The sequence below is a fragment of the Bubalus bubalis genome, chromosome 11 (genome assembly GCF_019923935.1).
Source record: "Bubalus bubalis isolate 160015118507 breed Murrah chromosome 11, NDDB_SH_1, whole genome shotgun sequence".
Taxonomy (NCBI): domain Eukaryota; kingdom Metazoa; phylum Chordata; class Mammalia; order Artiodactyla; family Bovidae; genus Bubalus; species Bubalus bubalis.
The window spans coordinates 2,824,480-2,840,269 of NC_059167.1; the positions used below are offsets into that span (position 1 = coordinate 2,824,480).

At 36.4% G+C, this 15,790-nt stretch overlaps 1 protein-coding gene across 20 annotated transcripts in view; it reads left to right on the top strand.

The window, feature by feature from the left end:
* The window catches only part of EML5 (EMAP like 5), a 165,899-nt gene that overhangs the window by 34,585 nt on the left and 115,524 nt on the right, over positions 1-15,790 (top strand). For all 20 annotated transcript variants that reach the window (XM_044924644.1, XM_044924646.1, XM_044924643.1 and 17 more), the window contains exons 3-7: positions 2,105-2,203; positions 3,980-4,048; positions 4,969-5,154; positions 10,472-10,607; positions 12,326-12,527. In XM_044924644.1, the coding sequence (XP_044780579.1) occupies positions 2,105-2,203; positions 3,980-4,048; positions 4,969-5,154; positions 10,472-10,607; positions 12,326-12,527 (692 nt within the window). The remainder of the gene's footprint in view (positions 1-2,104; positions 2,204-3,979; positions 4,049-4,968; positions 5,155-10,471; positions 10,608-12,325; positions 12,528-15,790) is intronic.

A 15,790-nucleotide genomic window follows, 5' to 3' on the forward strand; every position in this document is an offset into this window, starting at 1 on the left:
TTATAGGTGGTTAAGTTCCTTGTGAATCAGTCTGGTTCTTTTGAAAAGCTTGCTTTTTGAGCTTTTTTTGGTCAAGGTTAGAGCAGCTTTTCTCTAGGACTACTAGTTAAACTTCAGTACTCTGATGTGATGCTCCTGGAATCTCTGCTGAATACACACTGAATTTGAAGATATATCTCCATTCTTGCTGTTGGAAGTCTGAAAAATCCTGACCCTTTGTGATCTCTGGTAATTGTTTAGCTTTAGCTCCCCAGTAATTGCTCTTTTTTCAGAAGTGTTCTTTGCATGGTCTCGTGAATTTCACCCTACGCACACAAAGATTGGTGTTCTCCGGGCACCTGTAAACAGGTTTTCTAGAGTTCTTTCTCTGCCCGCAAACTGTAGCAATCTTGGCCTCTCTGAACTCCAGGCTCCATATTCTCAAATCAGCAAATCTTCTGGGCTCTATTTGGATTCCACCTTTCTGTGCTGTAGTCTGTAAATTGCCTCCTAGATGAAGGCAACTTGTTTGCTTCCCCCTCATTCAGGGTTTATACTGCTTCACTTCCTATTAAAAATGTCCAAAAGCACTTGTTTTATATATTTTGTATGGTTTTCTAGTCATTTATGGCAGGGGGCAAGTTCAGACCCTGGTACTCTTTCATGACTGAAACGTCATCTTCTCATGTTTCTTAACCTCTGTCATACTTCCCATCTTACCATCCCCTTTTCAACTCTTCATCTCTTCATCTCCTTCTCATTGCCTATGTAACTTCCACTGAATTTTTAATTTTATTTATTTTTCATTTCTAGAAATTCTGTTTGTTTCCTTACATTTGCTGGGATGCTTTTTGTAATCTTCCATTCTTTCACCATATGAAGATATTTTGAAGCCTTAAATTTTATTTCTCTGCTCACATGAGTAGAGATACTCTCTAGTTCCCAAATACCTACTCTGCACACATGAGTAGAGAAATAAAATTTAAGACTTCAAAATATCTTCATATGGGGAAAGAATGGGAGATTACAAAAAGCATCCCAGCAAATGTAAGGAAGGAAACAGAATTTCTAGAAATGAAAAATAAGCATAATTAAAAACTCCAATGTCTGATGCTTTTCAAGGTTGATTTTGCTGTTTTTAGTAGCTTGCTGATTCTCACTCATGGTCCCTTATTTCCTCTGGTTGTCGGGTATGACGTTGTTTGTTTTATTTTTATTGAATTGCTAATTGTAGGAATTCTTTGAGGGATGGATTATAGGATCAGTCCTCCACATAGAATTTGTATTTGCCTGTGCCCCATTGTTGAAAATGCTTAAAAACTCTGCGGTCTTGAGGACCACTCTGAATGAAAGTTTTCATTTGAAGGACTCACGATTAGTGTGGATTTAGGCCCTACGACCATGTGAAGGTCACTGTGGCTGCACACCTTCAAGGAGGTTTCTCCTCCGTTGTGCATTGCTGCCCTGCTCTTTGAAAAGGGATGGTTTCTTGTTCTCCCTTACTCTGAGGAGTTCACTGCTTTAGCCAAAGGTCTGCAATTCAATTCCCTACCTGGGGCAGGCCCTAAAGTTTATCTTCTATTCATCTTCAGTCTGCAGAACAAAAATCAGGCTTCCCAGAGTTAGCTGATAACTTTAGAATTGAGTGGGTATAGGAGCTCTCCTACTTCTAGGATTCCCATAGAAAATCACTTTGGTGATTTTGGTTCTCTGTTAGTTCCTTGACAACTCAAAAGTGCATTTAAAAAAGATGTTTTTACATTTTATCTAGCATTTTTAGTTTTTAGCAGGAGATGTATAATAGGGTGTTTTGTCAGTCCTGTTGGCAGGCTACAGTCCATGGGGTTACAATAGTCGGACACGACTTAGCGGCTAAACCACCACCACCACCGTCAGAAATGGAGGTCTTTCTTCTGTTTCTTAATGGGAAAAGCTACACATATATGAAAATATTAATAGGATGAAATGCATCCAGCCTTTCTATGAGGTCTATAAAATATGTGTGTAAGTTTTGATGTTTGTAATAGCCATGAGTAGTATTTGTTTTCCATTTATAATTTGGTTCATTTTGTATTTGTTTGCTTTTTTATTTCCCTTGCCCTCGGACTTCTTGGCCATAACTCAGCGCTTGGTTTCAGTTGGACTTGATTCAAAGAATGCAGTTTGCGTTTGGGACTGGAAAAGAGGGAAAATGTTATCTATGGCTCCAGGTCACACAGATAGAGTAAGTATTCTGCCTTGGAGTTTCTAAAGGGTATTGGGTGGGAAGAAGCCAGAGGAGAGTCAGGGGATTTTATGTTTCTGTGTTTTGTTATTGTTACTGTCAGTTGTTTGTATGTAATTAAAAATTTAAAGTGTAATTGAAAGTGCTTATAAGATTTTAGAATGCATATATGTGTTGTAATACTCAAAAACATAACTTGATATGTAGTTTTAGCGCAAAACCTTTAATCCAGTGTTTGCTTTGGCAAAAATGATGAGTTTTAAGTTGTCCAGACCTAAATTAAAAAATTGAATGGCTTATGCCTAGGCTCTATTTATTATTTAGTTTGGTTTATCATTGATTTGTTATAAAAGTATTATAGTTAGGGTAAATAATATTGTGTGTGTAAATTTGAAATTATGTTAGAGACCTAACATTTTTCACTTTGGAAACTTGTTAAAAATGTATTCCTTATTCCATGTTGGATGAGATTAACATAATGAATATATTGTAGTCAGCTTTTTAATTAAATATTATACTACTTTTATAAAAATACATCAAAAATTTTGTCATAAACTCTTAAAAATGTCTAATTTTTTTGGTGTATAGTAAAGTCCTAACCTGAACTAGCATAGGAGCTATAGTCATTGATTCTATTTGGGGATAATCTATGAATTGGTAAAAGTTGTATAAAAATTTTTATATGCATTTGTATTTTGGAAGATAAACTTGGTTTTGGCATATTCTCAGAGGGGTCTGTTATACACAAACAATTTAGATAATAAAGTGTTAGGTGCATTTTATTATACAGTTATGTATTCTTACTTACTTAGATCAAAGCATTTCACACATTAGTACTTTGGACTTAATAAATAGACTGATTAAAAGTACTTTTAAAGGTTCATCAGTATGTTTTTCATTTAATCTGTATTATGGTGAGTTGCTAAATGTTTATTTTTAAGATGTGTTCTTTCTTCATTGTCACTAAAAACTATCACTTTGTAAATTTTTAGAGGTAGTAAGCACGTTAGGTGATTATGCAGGCAGTTGTCAAAGAAACATGGTGAAGACTACCATAGAGCAGAATTGTTTTTTCTGCTATAAAATTTTTTTTCAAATATTAAGTTTTATTTATTGTTAAAGTTTATATTTCTAATGCATATTTTATTTCATCTGGGTTTTTTCTTGTTTGATTTTGTAACAAAGATTTGTTTGTTTATAACCTACGGAGTCTTAGAAATTAAGTCTGGGGATTTCCAAAATTTATACAGTAAAAAAAATTTAAACAATGTAGAAAACTGGAAACAGAATTTTTACTGTGAAATAAATATTTGGATCCTTTATGTAAGTAGTTCTATGTGATAGAAAGCTGCAAAAATGTTCTCTTATTTTTATTTCTAGCTGCAAAAGTGTTAAGTGTATGTTCTGTTCATTATCTTTCCTCTGTAGAATTTATGCAGGTACCTGCCTCATGCCCTAGTTCTGTTGAATCATTCTTGTTATTTATAGACCAAAAATTTTTTTTAAATTAAAAATAGAGGTGTTAATTTTCACTCTAGTAGTTGTTTCATATGGTTCACAGAAACTAAGAAATGGTTTTGTTTCGTTTTGCTACTTTATTTCTGATAGGATTTTTTAAATTTCTGATAGAAATGTAAAATTCTGGTTTTTATTTATTGAGGAATATAATTTTCTGATATGTAGACTTTTGGGCTACTTGGGCTTTTGGACAGGATTCTTAAATGATTCTCAAAATAAGTTTCTTAACAATGAATCTGATCTATATATTTTTTACAGATATTTGATATTTCTTGGGATTTGTACCAGCCAAATAAACTTGTCAGCTGTGGTGTAAAACATATCAAGGTACTAGAAGAGTCTTACTTATAATAGTCATGATTACTTATTCTCTGCTACTAAGCACACATCACACTGCAATTTATACACACACACACACACACACACACACACACATACACACACACACACACACACACACACATATATATGTTTAAAATCAGAAGCCTCAAAGGACAAAAAATTGTGACTTACCCATTCAAATAGCTAATGAATTCTCTCATCAGTGAAACTTAATGATATTTAAATTTAAGAGCTTCATGATTTCTGTGCATAAATATAGCTTGTTCTTTTCCTTTCACTAAGTCCCAGTTTCAGTCTGTTATTTTCTTCTAAATCAGAGATTATCAACTTCGGCTGCATATTAAAATCACCTGGGGGAAATTAAAGCATAGTATACCCAAACCCCCACTGAGATGTACTGAGAGAGAATCTCTGGAGAGTGAAGCCCAGGTATTCAAATGATTCTGATGCTCAGCAGGAGTTAAGAACTGTTGTTCTAGAATCCACCTCGGTGCTCTGCTATAGAGTGACCACTGGACAGATGTGGCTCTTGAGCATTTGAAATACCAAGGTGACTGAAGAAATGAATGTTAGCTTCGCTTTCATTGCTAACCTATTCCCAACTTTTTAATCTAAGTTTATGTAGTTTTTTTCTCCCAGAAAACTAAGGGAAATAGCATATTTTTAAAAATATTCCAGTTCAGCCCCCTTTGTTCTTACAGTGAGGATTGAAGCCAGTGTCCATCCACTGTGACATTGAGGCTAATGGCAGCACTGGGGTGAGGAGGTGGACGTTGAGTGCTGCGGAAGCATAAGGGGCTTCCCGGGTAGCTTCTCATCTCCTGCCCTAATATAGCATCAGAGTACTGGAGACATTTATATTAGGAGCCTTCTTTGGTCATTTGATTATACTGTGTGCTTTTTAGTTCTGGAGTTTATGTGGAAATGCTCTGACCCCAAAACGAGGGGTCTTTGGGAAGACTGGTGACCTTCAGACCATCTTGTGCCTGGCCTGTGCAAGGGATGAATTAACATATTCTGGAGCACTCAATGGGGATATATATGTTTGGAAAGGAATCAATCTTATACGAACAATACAAGGAGCTCATACTGTAAGTATATTTAAATATTTTGAATACTTTTAGGTATTAATTACTTACTTCCTTGTCTTAGAATGAAAAGTTCCATAATATAGCAGACATTCTAATCAATTCAGTTACTTGAAAACTGCTCTTACAATTGAATTAATTTGTCTATTTGTTTTCAAGATTTCAATGAAGAAACATTATGCAATTAAACTAGTATAATTAGTATTTTGTTCAAACCATTGTTTTAGTATGGTGCCTTTTTCATTATTGGAAAAAGCTTGTTAAATTTAACCTAGAAGAATTCTAGATTAACCACATTAGAATAAAACTAGTGCTTTTGTGGCTAATTTACCAGTGGGAAATTTGGGGATAGTACTAGAATAATATTAACTTTTTAATTTTAATATCATTGATTAAGTGAGTGACAAAGAAATTTTTCTACTTCATGAGATTTTCATATAATAAGTTACCAAACCAGGAAAAAAGATCTGTTGTTAAAACCTTTCAGTGTTTTTTCAGAAAGAATCTCACAGACAAGGAGAGTGAAGTCACGGGGGAAAGAATGAGAGAGGAGATAGGGAGTTTGGGAAGGACATGTACACACTGATGTGTTTAAAATGGGTAACCAACAGGACCTACTGTACGGCACATGGAGCTCTGCTTAATGCTCTGTGGCAGCCTGGATGGGAGGGGAGTTTCGGGGAGAATGGATGCATGTCCTTTTGCTCTTCACCTGAAACTATCACAGCATTGTTAATCAGCTATACTCTAATACAAGATCAAATTTTTTTTAAAGAAAACCTTTTAGTGTTTTTTGACTTGGTCCTTTTAGCAGTTGGGTCCCTCACATAATGAAGGGAACTAGAGAGCATAGAGCCGCCATATTGTTATCAGGAACATCTCAAGTAGAAAAGCTATTAAACATATAAACATGAGAGCTTCCCAGGTGGCATAGTGGTAAAGAAGCCACCTGCCAGTGCAGGATATACTATAGACGTGGGTTCAGTCGCAGGGTCAGGAAGATCCCCTGGAGAAAGAAATGGCAACCTGCTCCAGTGTTCTTGCCTGGGAAATCCCATGGACAGAAGAGTCTGGTGGACTACAGTCCATAGGGTTGCAAAGAGTCAGTTAGTCATGTCTGACTGAGCACACACACACACACATATTAATATGAATCACTATTAAATATATAATACATTCCATGTTAAGTATACTTAAGAACTGCTTAGAGCAGGTGTTGCTTTCAGCAAAATGTCTGAAGACCAGAAATAGCAGATTCTAGCTAAAGTTGTGGCATTTCACATTTTGTACCATCAGTATAAAAATACCAGTTTGTTCCTCATAGTCATTAGCCCAGGACGTGATCACTATTGTAAATTTTTGCTTATCTTCTGGGTAAAAAATATTAACTATTTGTTTTAATTTTCTTTCCCATCTATTTGTGAAATTTCTTATATTTACTGACTACAGTTGACCCTTAAACAACATAGGTTTGAACCTCAAGGGTCCACTTGTATGGGGATTATTTTCAGTAGTAAATACTGCATGTGTGTGTGCACGTGCATGCACACTTATGCTCAGTTGTGTGTTATCTCCCAGAGTTGGCTCAAACCCGTATCTATTGAGTTGATGATGCCATCCAACCATCACATCCTCTGTCACCCTCTTCTCCTGCCTTCAGTCTCTCCCAGCATCCGGGTCTTTTCCGGTGAGTCGGCTCTTCGCATAGGTGACCAAAGTGTTAGAGTTTCAGCTTTAGCATCAGTCCTTCCAATGAATATTCAGGATTGATTTCCTTTAGGGTTGACTGGTTTGATCTCCTTGTAGTCCAGGAGAAGAGTCTTTTCCAGCACTACAGTTCGAAAGCATCAATTCTTTGGCTCTCAGCTTTCTTTATGGTCCAACTCTCACATCCACGCATGACTACTGGAAAAACCATAGCTTTGTAGTACTACACAGTTTGTGGTTGGTTAAATTCACTGCTACTGTGGAACTTCAGATATGGAGAAATCTTGGATGTGGAGGTTCACTTCTAAGTTATACTAGAATTTTTGACTCCACTAGAATTTTTGACTCCACAAAACTCCTGCATTGTTCAAGGGTCAACTGTACTTGAATTTCCTTTTCTATTAATCGACTTTACTTATCCTTTGCTCTTTTTTTTGTTATTGTTGTTGTTGGATTTTATTTTATTTGTGTGTTAGTTATACACATTGACATATACATACACATTTTTACAGTCATACACATTGCAAGAAGAAATGGAGTAGCCATTATGGTCAACAAAAGAGTCTAAAATGCAGTACTTGGATGCAATCTCAAAAACGACAGAATGATCTCTGTTCGTTTCCAAGGCAAACCATTCAATATCACAGTAATCCAAGTCTATGCCCCAACCAGTAATGCTGAAGAAGCTGAAGTTGAACGGTTCTATGAAGACCTACAAGACCTTTTAGAACTAACACCCAAAAAAGATGTCCTTTTCATTATAGGGGACTGGAATGCAAAAGTAGGAAGTCAAGAAACACCTGGAGTAAAAGGCAAATTTGGCCTTGGAATAAGGAATGAAGCAAGGCAAAGACTAATAGAGTTTTGCCAAGAGAATGTACTGGTCATAGCAAACACCCTCTTCCAACAACACAAGAGAAGACTCTACACATGGACATCACCAGATGGTCAACACCGAAATCAGATTAATTATATTCTTTGCAGCCAAAGATGGAGAAGCTCTATACAGTCAACAAAAACAAGACCAGGAGCTGACTGTGGCTCAGATCATGAACTCCTTATTGCCAAATTCAGACTTAAATTGAAGAAAGTAGGGAAAACCACTAGACCATTCACGTATGACCTAAATCAAATTCCTTATGATTATACAGTAGAAGTGAGAAATAGATTTAAGGGACTAGATCTGATAGATAGAGTGCCTGATGAACTATGGAATGAGGTCTGTGACATTGTACAGGAGACAGGGATCAAGACCATCCCCATGGAAAAGAAATGCAAAAAAGCAAAATGTCTGTCTGAGGAAGCCTTACAAATAGCTGTGAAAAGAAGAGAAGCAAAAAGCAAAGGAGAAAAGGAAAGATATAAGCATCTGAATGCAGAGTTTCAAAGAATAGCAAGAAGTTATAAAAGCCTTCCTCAGCAATCAATGTGAAGAAATAGAGGAAAACAACAGAATGGGAAAGACTAGAGATCTCCTCAAGAAAATTAGAGATACCAAGGGAACATTTGATGCAAAGATGGGCTCGATAAAGGACAGAAATGGTATGGACCTAACAGAAGCAGAAGATATTAAGAAGAGGTGGCAAGAATACACAGAAGAACTGTATAAAAAAGATCTTCACGACCCAGATAATCACAATGGTGTGATCACTCACCTAGAGCCAGACATCCTGGAATGTGAAGTCAAGTGGGCCTTAGAAAGCATCACTACGAACAAAGCTAGTGGAGGTGATGGAATTCCAGTTGAGCTATTCCAAATCCTGAAAGATGATGCACTCAATATGCCAGCAAATTTGGAAAACTCAGCAGTGGCCACGGGGCTGGAAAAGGTCAGTTTTCATTCCAATCCCAAAGAAAGGCAATGCCAAAGAATGCTCAAACTACCGCACAATTGCACTCATCTCACACGCTAGTAAAGTAATGCTCAAAATTCTCCAAGCCAGGCTTCAGCAATACGTGAACCGTGAACTTCCAGATGTTCAAGCTGGTTTTAGAAAAGGCAGAGGAACCAGAGATCAAATTGCCAACATCCACTGGATCATGGAAAAAGCAAGAAAGTTCCAGAAAAACATCTATTTCTGCTTTATTGACTATGCCAAAGTCTTTGACTGTGTGGATCACAATAAACTGTGGAAAATTCTGAAAGAGATGGGAATACCAGACCACCTGACCTGCCTTTTGAGAAACCTATATGCAGGTCAGGAAGCAACAGTTAGAAGTGGACATGGAACGACAGACTGATTCCAAATAGGAAAAGGAGTACGTCAAGGCTGTATATTGTCACCCTGCTTATTTAACTTATGTGCAGAGTACATCATAAGAAACACTGGGCTGGAAGAAGCACAGGCTGGAATCAAGATTGCCAGAAGAAATGTCAATAACCTCACATATGCAGATGACACCACCCTTATGGCAGAAAATGAAGAGGAACTAAAAAGCCTCTTCATGAAAGTGAAAGAGGAGAGTGAAAAAGTTGGCTTAAAGCTCAACATTCAGAAAACTAAGATCATGCCATCTGGTCCCATCACTTCATGGGAAATAGATGGGGAAACAGTGGAAACAGTGTCAGACTTTATTTTGGGGGGCTCCAAAATCACTGCAGATGGTGACTGCAGCCATGAAATTAAAAGATGCTTACTCCTTGGAAGGAAAGTTATGACCAACCTAGATAGCATATTCAAAAGCAGAGACATTACTTTGCCAACAAAGGTCCGTCTAGTCAAGGTTATGGTTTTTCCTGTGGTCATGTATGGATGTGAGAGTTGGACTGTGAAGAAAGCTGAGTGCCAAAGAATTGATGCTTTTGAGCTGTGGTGTTGGAGAAGACTCTTGAGAGTCCCTTGGACTGCAAGGAGATCCAACCAGTCCATTCTAAAGGAGATCAGCTTTGGGATTTCTTTGGAAGGAATGATGCTAAAGCTGAAACTCCAATACTTTGGCCACCTCATGCGAAGAGTTGACTCACTGGAAAAGACTCTGATGCTGGGAGGGATTGGGGGCAGGAGGAGAAGGGGATGACAGAGGATGAGATGGCTGGATGGCATCACTGACTCGATGAACGTGAGTCTGAACTCCGGGAGTTGGTGATGGACAGGGAGGCCTGACGTGCTGCGATTCATGGGGTCGCAAAGAGTCGGACACGACTGAGTGACTGAACTGAACTGAACACATTGCAAATATTTCCTCAGTCTGTTTGTTTTTACTTATATCTTTTCTCATGTGAAAAATTTAAAAATTTTCCTTTATGGCTTGTGGGTAACTGCCATACTATAAAGTTCTTTCACAGCCGAAAGTTACATAAGTGTTCTTCTGACTCTTTTCTAACATATTTTTTTTATAGTTAGAATTTTGTCTGTATGTTTTGGTTTTGTCTGATTCATTTTTGTATATGTTATAGGTTTAACTTCATTTTCTGTTATATTATTAATTACCATTTTGGTCATATATGAGTTCCTTACATGTACATAGATTTATTTCTGGGTTATCATGTTTTTCTGATGCATCTGACTGTTCTTTGCCAAATCAAAACAATTCTATGTGGATTTCTACTGTCACATGTAGTGTATTTTCTTAAAAAGCATATATTGTTAAATTATTTTATTCCCTCTTCTAGGCAGGAATTTTTAGCATGAATGCTTGTGAAGAAGGCTTTGCTACTGGCGGCAGAGATGGCTGCATTCGCCTTTGGGATTTAACTTTTAAACCAATTACTGTGATTGACCTCAGGGAAACAGACCAGGGGTACAAAGGTAATGACACAGCAGGTACCTCGCCAGGCAGAGTCGAAGTGTGCCAAGGGTGGTCTCTTTCTCTCAGCAAATTTAAAGTGTGTTTATAAATGTAAATGAGGCTTACATCGCTCCTTCATACTGGATATATTTAATTAAAATCCTTCTGCTGATGAGGAATTTTGCCTGAAGACTGTGTAGGTTTACTGTTATGACAAAGTTCCTTTTCTTGTCTGATGCCAGCTCTAATGGGACCCACAGAGAGATGTGATAAGTACTTACTTTGGTCACCTTAAATTTTGGAAACATTTTACTATTTGAATGCTAAATGTAACTTTAGCAAATAAACTGTTGAAAATAGTGAGTTGAGAGTTAGAGGAACTTTTGTTTAAGATAGTTTAAGTGCAATCTTAACTTATTTTAACTTAATTTAAGATGGTTTAAGTATATGTGAGTTTTTCCTCCATCCAAATTTGTCAGCAACCAAGATATAATTTTTTCTTTGGAGGATTTTTAAAAATTTGATGTAATAAAACAGTCTTTCACTACAAAAGTAAACATATTACCCACTAGTGTTGTATTATAAGAGTAGGATTGGAAGTTACACAGGTCTATGTTTATGCCATATTTTAGTCACTTATTAGACATGTGACCTTGGGCTGCATACCATCATCTGTAAAATGAGAAAAAGAAATATCTCAGAGGATTAAATGAGCTAATATATGTAAAAATTTTAGGAGAGTGTCTGGTACATAATGATCGTCCAGTAAATGTTGGCTATTATACTGTTTTCAAGAGTTTTGCTGAGCATTTTTGTACTGTAAAGTTTATAAAATAATTTGACACTTCTTCTTATTTGATTCTCATAACACTATAAGTTACACAGTACCTCATTGCTGACCATACTATATAGATGAGGAAACTGAGGGAAATACCAGCTTTCCTGAGGTTGCAAAAGGGATTGTATACAGAAAAAGTAGAAATCTTTCTTCTTAATGATTTTATGAGCACATTGAAGAGGTGAAATATAGACACATAAAAATCAGATTATTCTAAGAGAAAAATAAAACAATTCTATGGTGGTAGTTTGAGAAGGCAATGGCACCCCACTCCAATGTTCTTGCCTGGAGAATCCCAGGGACAGGGGAGCCTGGTGGGCTGCCGTCTATGGGGTTGCACAGAGTCGGACACGACTGAAGCGACTTAGCACCAGCAGCAGAAGCGTGGTTGTAGTTATGAGCGTCCCTAGTGGCTCAAATGGTAAAGAATCCACCTGCAATGTAGGAGACCTGGATTGGGAAGATCCCCTGGAGGAGGGCATGGCAACCTTCTGCATTATTCTTACCTGGAGAATCCCCATGGACAAAGGAGCCTGACGCACTACAGCCCATTGGGCTGCAGAGTCAAACACAACTGAGTGACTAAGCACATGAGGGTAGCCCCTGAATAATACTCTGTGGATGACATGCACTGTGTTACAAGACGTTGACTGAGGAAGTGATCAGACTATGACTGATGTTGACTAATGAGGAAGAAGAGTGTATGTCCTGAAGGATGGGTAGAAACTGGGTATATAAAAAGAAATATTTCACATACAAAACAGTATGGATAAATGAAGAAAATGTGTTCCTTCCATCTTACACCTCAGGTATAAAAGATACAAAAATTAATAGGGGTTTAGGCAGATTAGCATTCTGTTATTACAGTACTGATCTTAAGTACAATTCCATTTTGACTAGGTTTGTCTGTGAGGAGTGTGTGTTGGCGAGGAGACCACATTCTAGTTGGAACACAGGACGGCGAAATTTTTGAAATTGTGGTTCATGAAAGAAACAAGCCTTTCCTAATTATGCAAGGGCATTGTGAAGGCGAGTTGTGGGCACTTGCTGTCCATCCTACTAAACCTTTGGCCGTGACTGGAAGCGATGACCGTTCAGTCAGGTAAGCAAATCACAGAGTGATTGCATAGGCTGGAATTTGTCCTTAGAGCAACAGAAGAAAAACTTAAAAAAAAAAAAAAACCTTAGTTTTAAATTTTATCAGCTTTGATATAACAAATGAACATAACAGATGCCAACAGTGTATAGCATTAACAACTATTTATAAGATTTGGGTTTTTCTCTTAAAAGCCTAAGTTGGAGTTTGTTTCATATAAAAATATACAGAACTACCTCCTCTTTTAACAGCTATATAATATTCCCCTATGTACTATAGTTTATTCAGTTAAACTATCATTTGGTGGAAGTTTAGGTTCTTCCAGTTTTGTACTTCTAAATGCAGTGCTTGCAGTGAATATCATTGTACCTTTGCTGTTTAGTCCATGTGTAAATAAGAATATTTCTGTGATAAATTCTTATTAGTGTTCAAAAGATGCATGCATTTTAAATTTTAATAGTGCCTTACACAGAGGCAATAACAATTTACACACCTGTCAGCAACATGTGACAGAGCCTTTTCTCCCACACTCTTGCCAGCACTAATCACCCCAAACTGTGAAAAATGATACCTTGTTATGTTTTAAAATATGCTTTTCTCTCATACTGAGGGATCTTGAGTATGTTTTCATATGTTTAGAGGACATTTATATTTCCTTTTCTTTGACTTGTTTGTTCAAGCTCTTTGCATATTTTCTCTTAGTTCATTGGTCTTTTTCTAATTATGTTAATATAGGATCCTATACCTGTCTATATATGCAAGCAGCAATTAGCCTTTTGTCTATGACTGGTTTTTTTTTTTTTAATTTTTTTTTTTTAATTTGGCTTTGTCCAGCTGACAAAAGCCTCAAAAAATTATGAACCGCGCTCTCTATATTCCTCCTAAACCCTAACCATTATGACTGGTTTTTAAAGTGTGATTCCTAGACCAGCCGCATCAACATTACAAGGGAACTAGTAAGCAATGCAAATTTATCATGCCTTATACAGGACCTTGTATAAGGAATCCACCAATTTAGGATTTTCTAGACACTAAAGTTTGAGAAGCACTGATCGGTGATATCGGTTGAGATACTTTTCCCACTTTGATACTATCTTTTGTCCCCATTTCATCTGTATTAATATTTCCATTTGTATCTCTAAAAGATAACTCTAAACACCACCACAATACTGTTATCACTGTATTCCTTTTTGCTTCTTAGAATTAGACTTATAATAAGGTCCATTTATTGCAATTGTTAATATGTCCTTTAAATCTTTTTTATTCTATAGCTTCCCTTCTTCCCTTTTTGATTTTTCTCTTTACAGTTTATTTGTTGAGGAAACTTAATATTTGCCCTTTAGAGTTCTCCACATTCTGGATTTGAATACCTATAGTATATTTTAATGCATTCCCTCTTCCCTGTATTCTGTAAACTGATAGTTAGATCTAGAGTTTGATGAGATGCAGTTAGGAATTTTCACTTAGAATATTTCCTAGGTAGTAATGTGTATCCTTGTTTGATGGTAATATGTAGTCTCCTTTTTGCCATATTTGCAGCCATTGATGGTTGTTATCTAGATCAGTACTTCTCAAACTTTTAAAAAATTGTTGCTCTCCTAATGAGACTTAAAACGTTGCTCCCCCTAATTGCACTCCTTCCCTGTGATATTTTAGCACCACAAAAAATTGTATGTATGAATGTATTAGTATGAATGTGTGTATGTATATATACATATATGTGTTTGTACTGTGGCACTTAAGAGAGCCACAAACTACTTGTAATATTTAAGATTTTCACCCCTAAGAACTAATTTTTAGCTTTTGAGGGGCAATATTACCCCTGTCGAGAATATGTGACCTAAATCTGTTATGTTATTGAGTTTCAAGTAGTGGTATTCTAACTCTTTCATTCATTATTCATTTTTTAGCTACCATGTTTGTATAAAAAGAATTTCTCCTCATTAACTGTTTGATTATCCTAGATAAAATTTGCACAGGAAAAGCAGAAAAGTGTATAATTCTTTAATATTTACAAGTAAAAAATACTTGGTTCCATCGAATCCTTTCTATGGCCTATTCACATTTCTTGCCATTTTTTTGTGCATTGTAGATATCTTTCTCCTTTATTTTTAGCAGCTCCTTACATATTATGGATATTAAACCTTTGGAATGTAAGTTGCAAATACTTTTCACCACCTTGTTACTTGCTTCTTTATTATGCTTAGATCTTTTGTCATGAAAAAGTTTTTGTTGTTATTTTGTTTTATGCATATGAATTTATCAACATTTTCTTTTATGACTTCTGAGTTTTCTAGCATAGAGAAATCCTCCCTAAGGTTAAAAAGTTTTCTAGTATATTCTTCTAGTGTATTAGTGGGTTTATTTTTTATGTTTAACTCCTAATCTTTGTAAAATTTACTTCAGTGTAAGAAGTGAGATGGGGATGCAACCTGATTCTTTCCAGGTAACTACTGATATTTTAAGTGGTATGTTAATCAATCATGCCACTTACTATCTTTGTGCTACTTGGTTTTATGTAGATAGAAGATGCCATAGCACTATCCACATGGAAACTTGGTGTGGGGCTACACTTTGCTCACATGATTTGCTTAGGAGTTTCTTCCATTTTAGGAGGACAGCTGGTACTGGCTGCTTTCATAAAAAGGGCAGCTGGTCCTTTAAAAAGTAATTGTGTTGCCTGAAAACTGGGTTCACCTCTTGGTGGGTGCCAAACCAAAAGACACAGTCAAACCAAAGATCAAGAGAAGAAAGGATGTATTACTACCTGCAACACGTAAGAACACCAGGATCTTTCCCAAACTAGCATCTCCCCAAATAGCAAAAGTGGGGAAGTTTTAATTGGAAAGTGTTATAGGGCAAGTCAGGATTTTTAGCTTCTGTTCCTGACACAAACTCAGAACCAACAATGGTTAAATCCACTGGAGAAAATGAAGTTCACTGTTAACATTATTGGTTCTAAAAGACATGATTCAAGATTGTGTGTGTATGTGTGCAAAATTGTGAAGAAATAATATGGTGAATAATCGTAAGGCTTTAAACACCTTAACTTTTATAGGCTTTATAATTTGTCTATAAGCCATTCCCCCCTACATATTTTTTACCCCAGTCTGAGTCCACTTGACATTGTGCTGGATGACTGCTTTCTCACTAGTGTCTTTGAAAATATTCTAGCCTGTAGTTATTCCATGCAAACTATTCATAAAAGCTAATTCTTTATCACTTCAAACTTGGCATTGACTCCTCAAATAAACCACTTAGTAGTAACA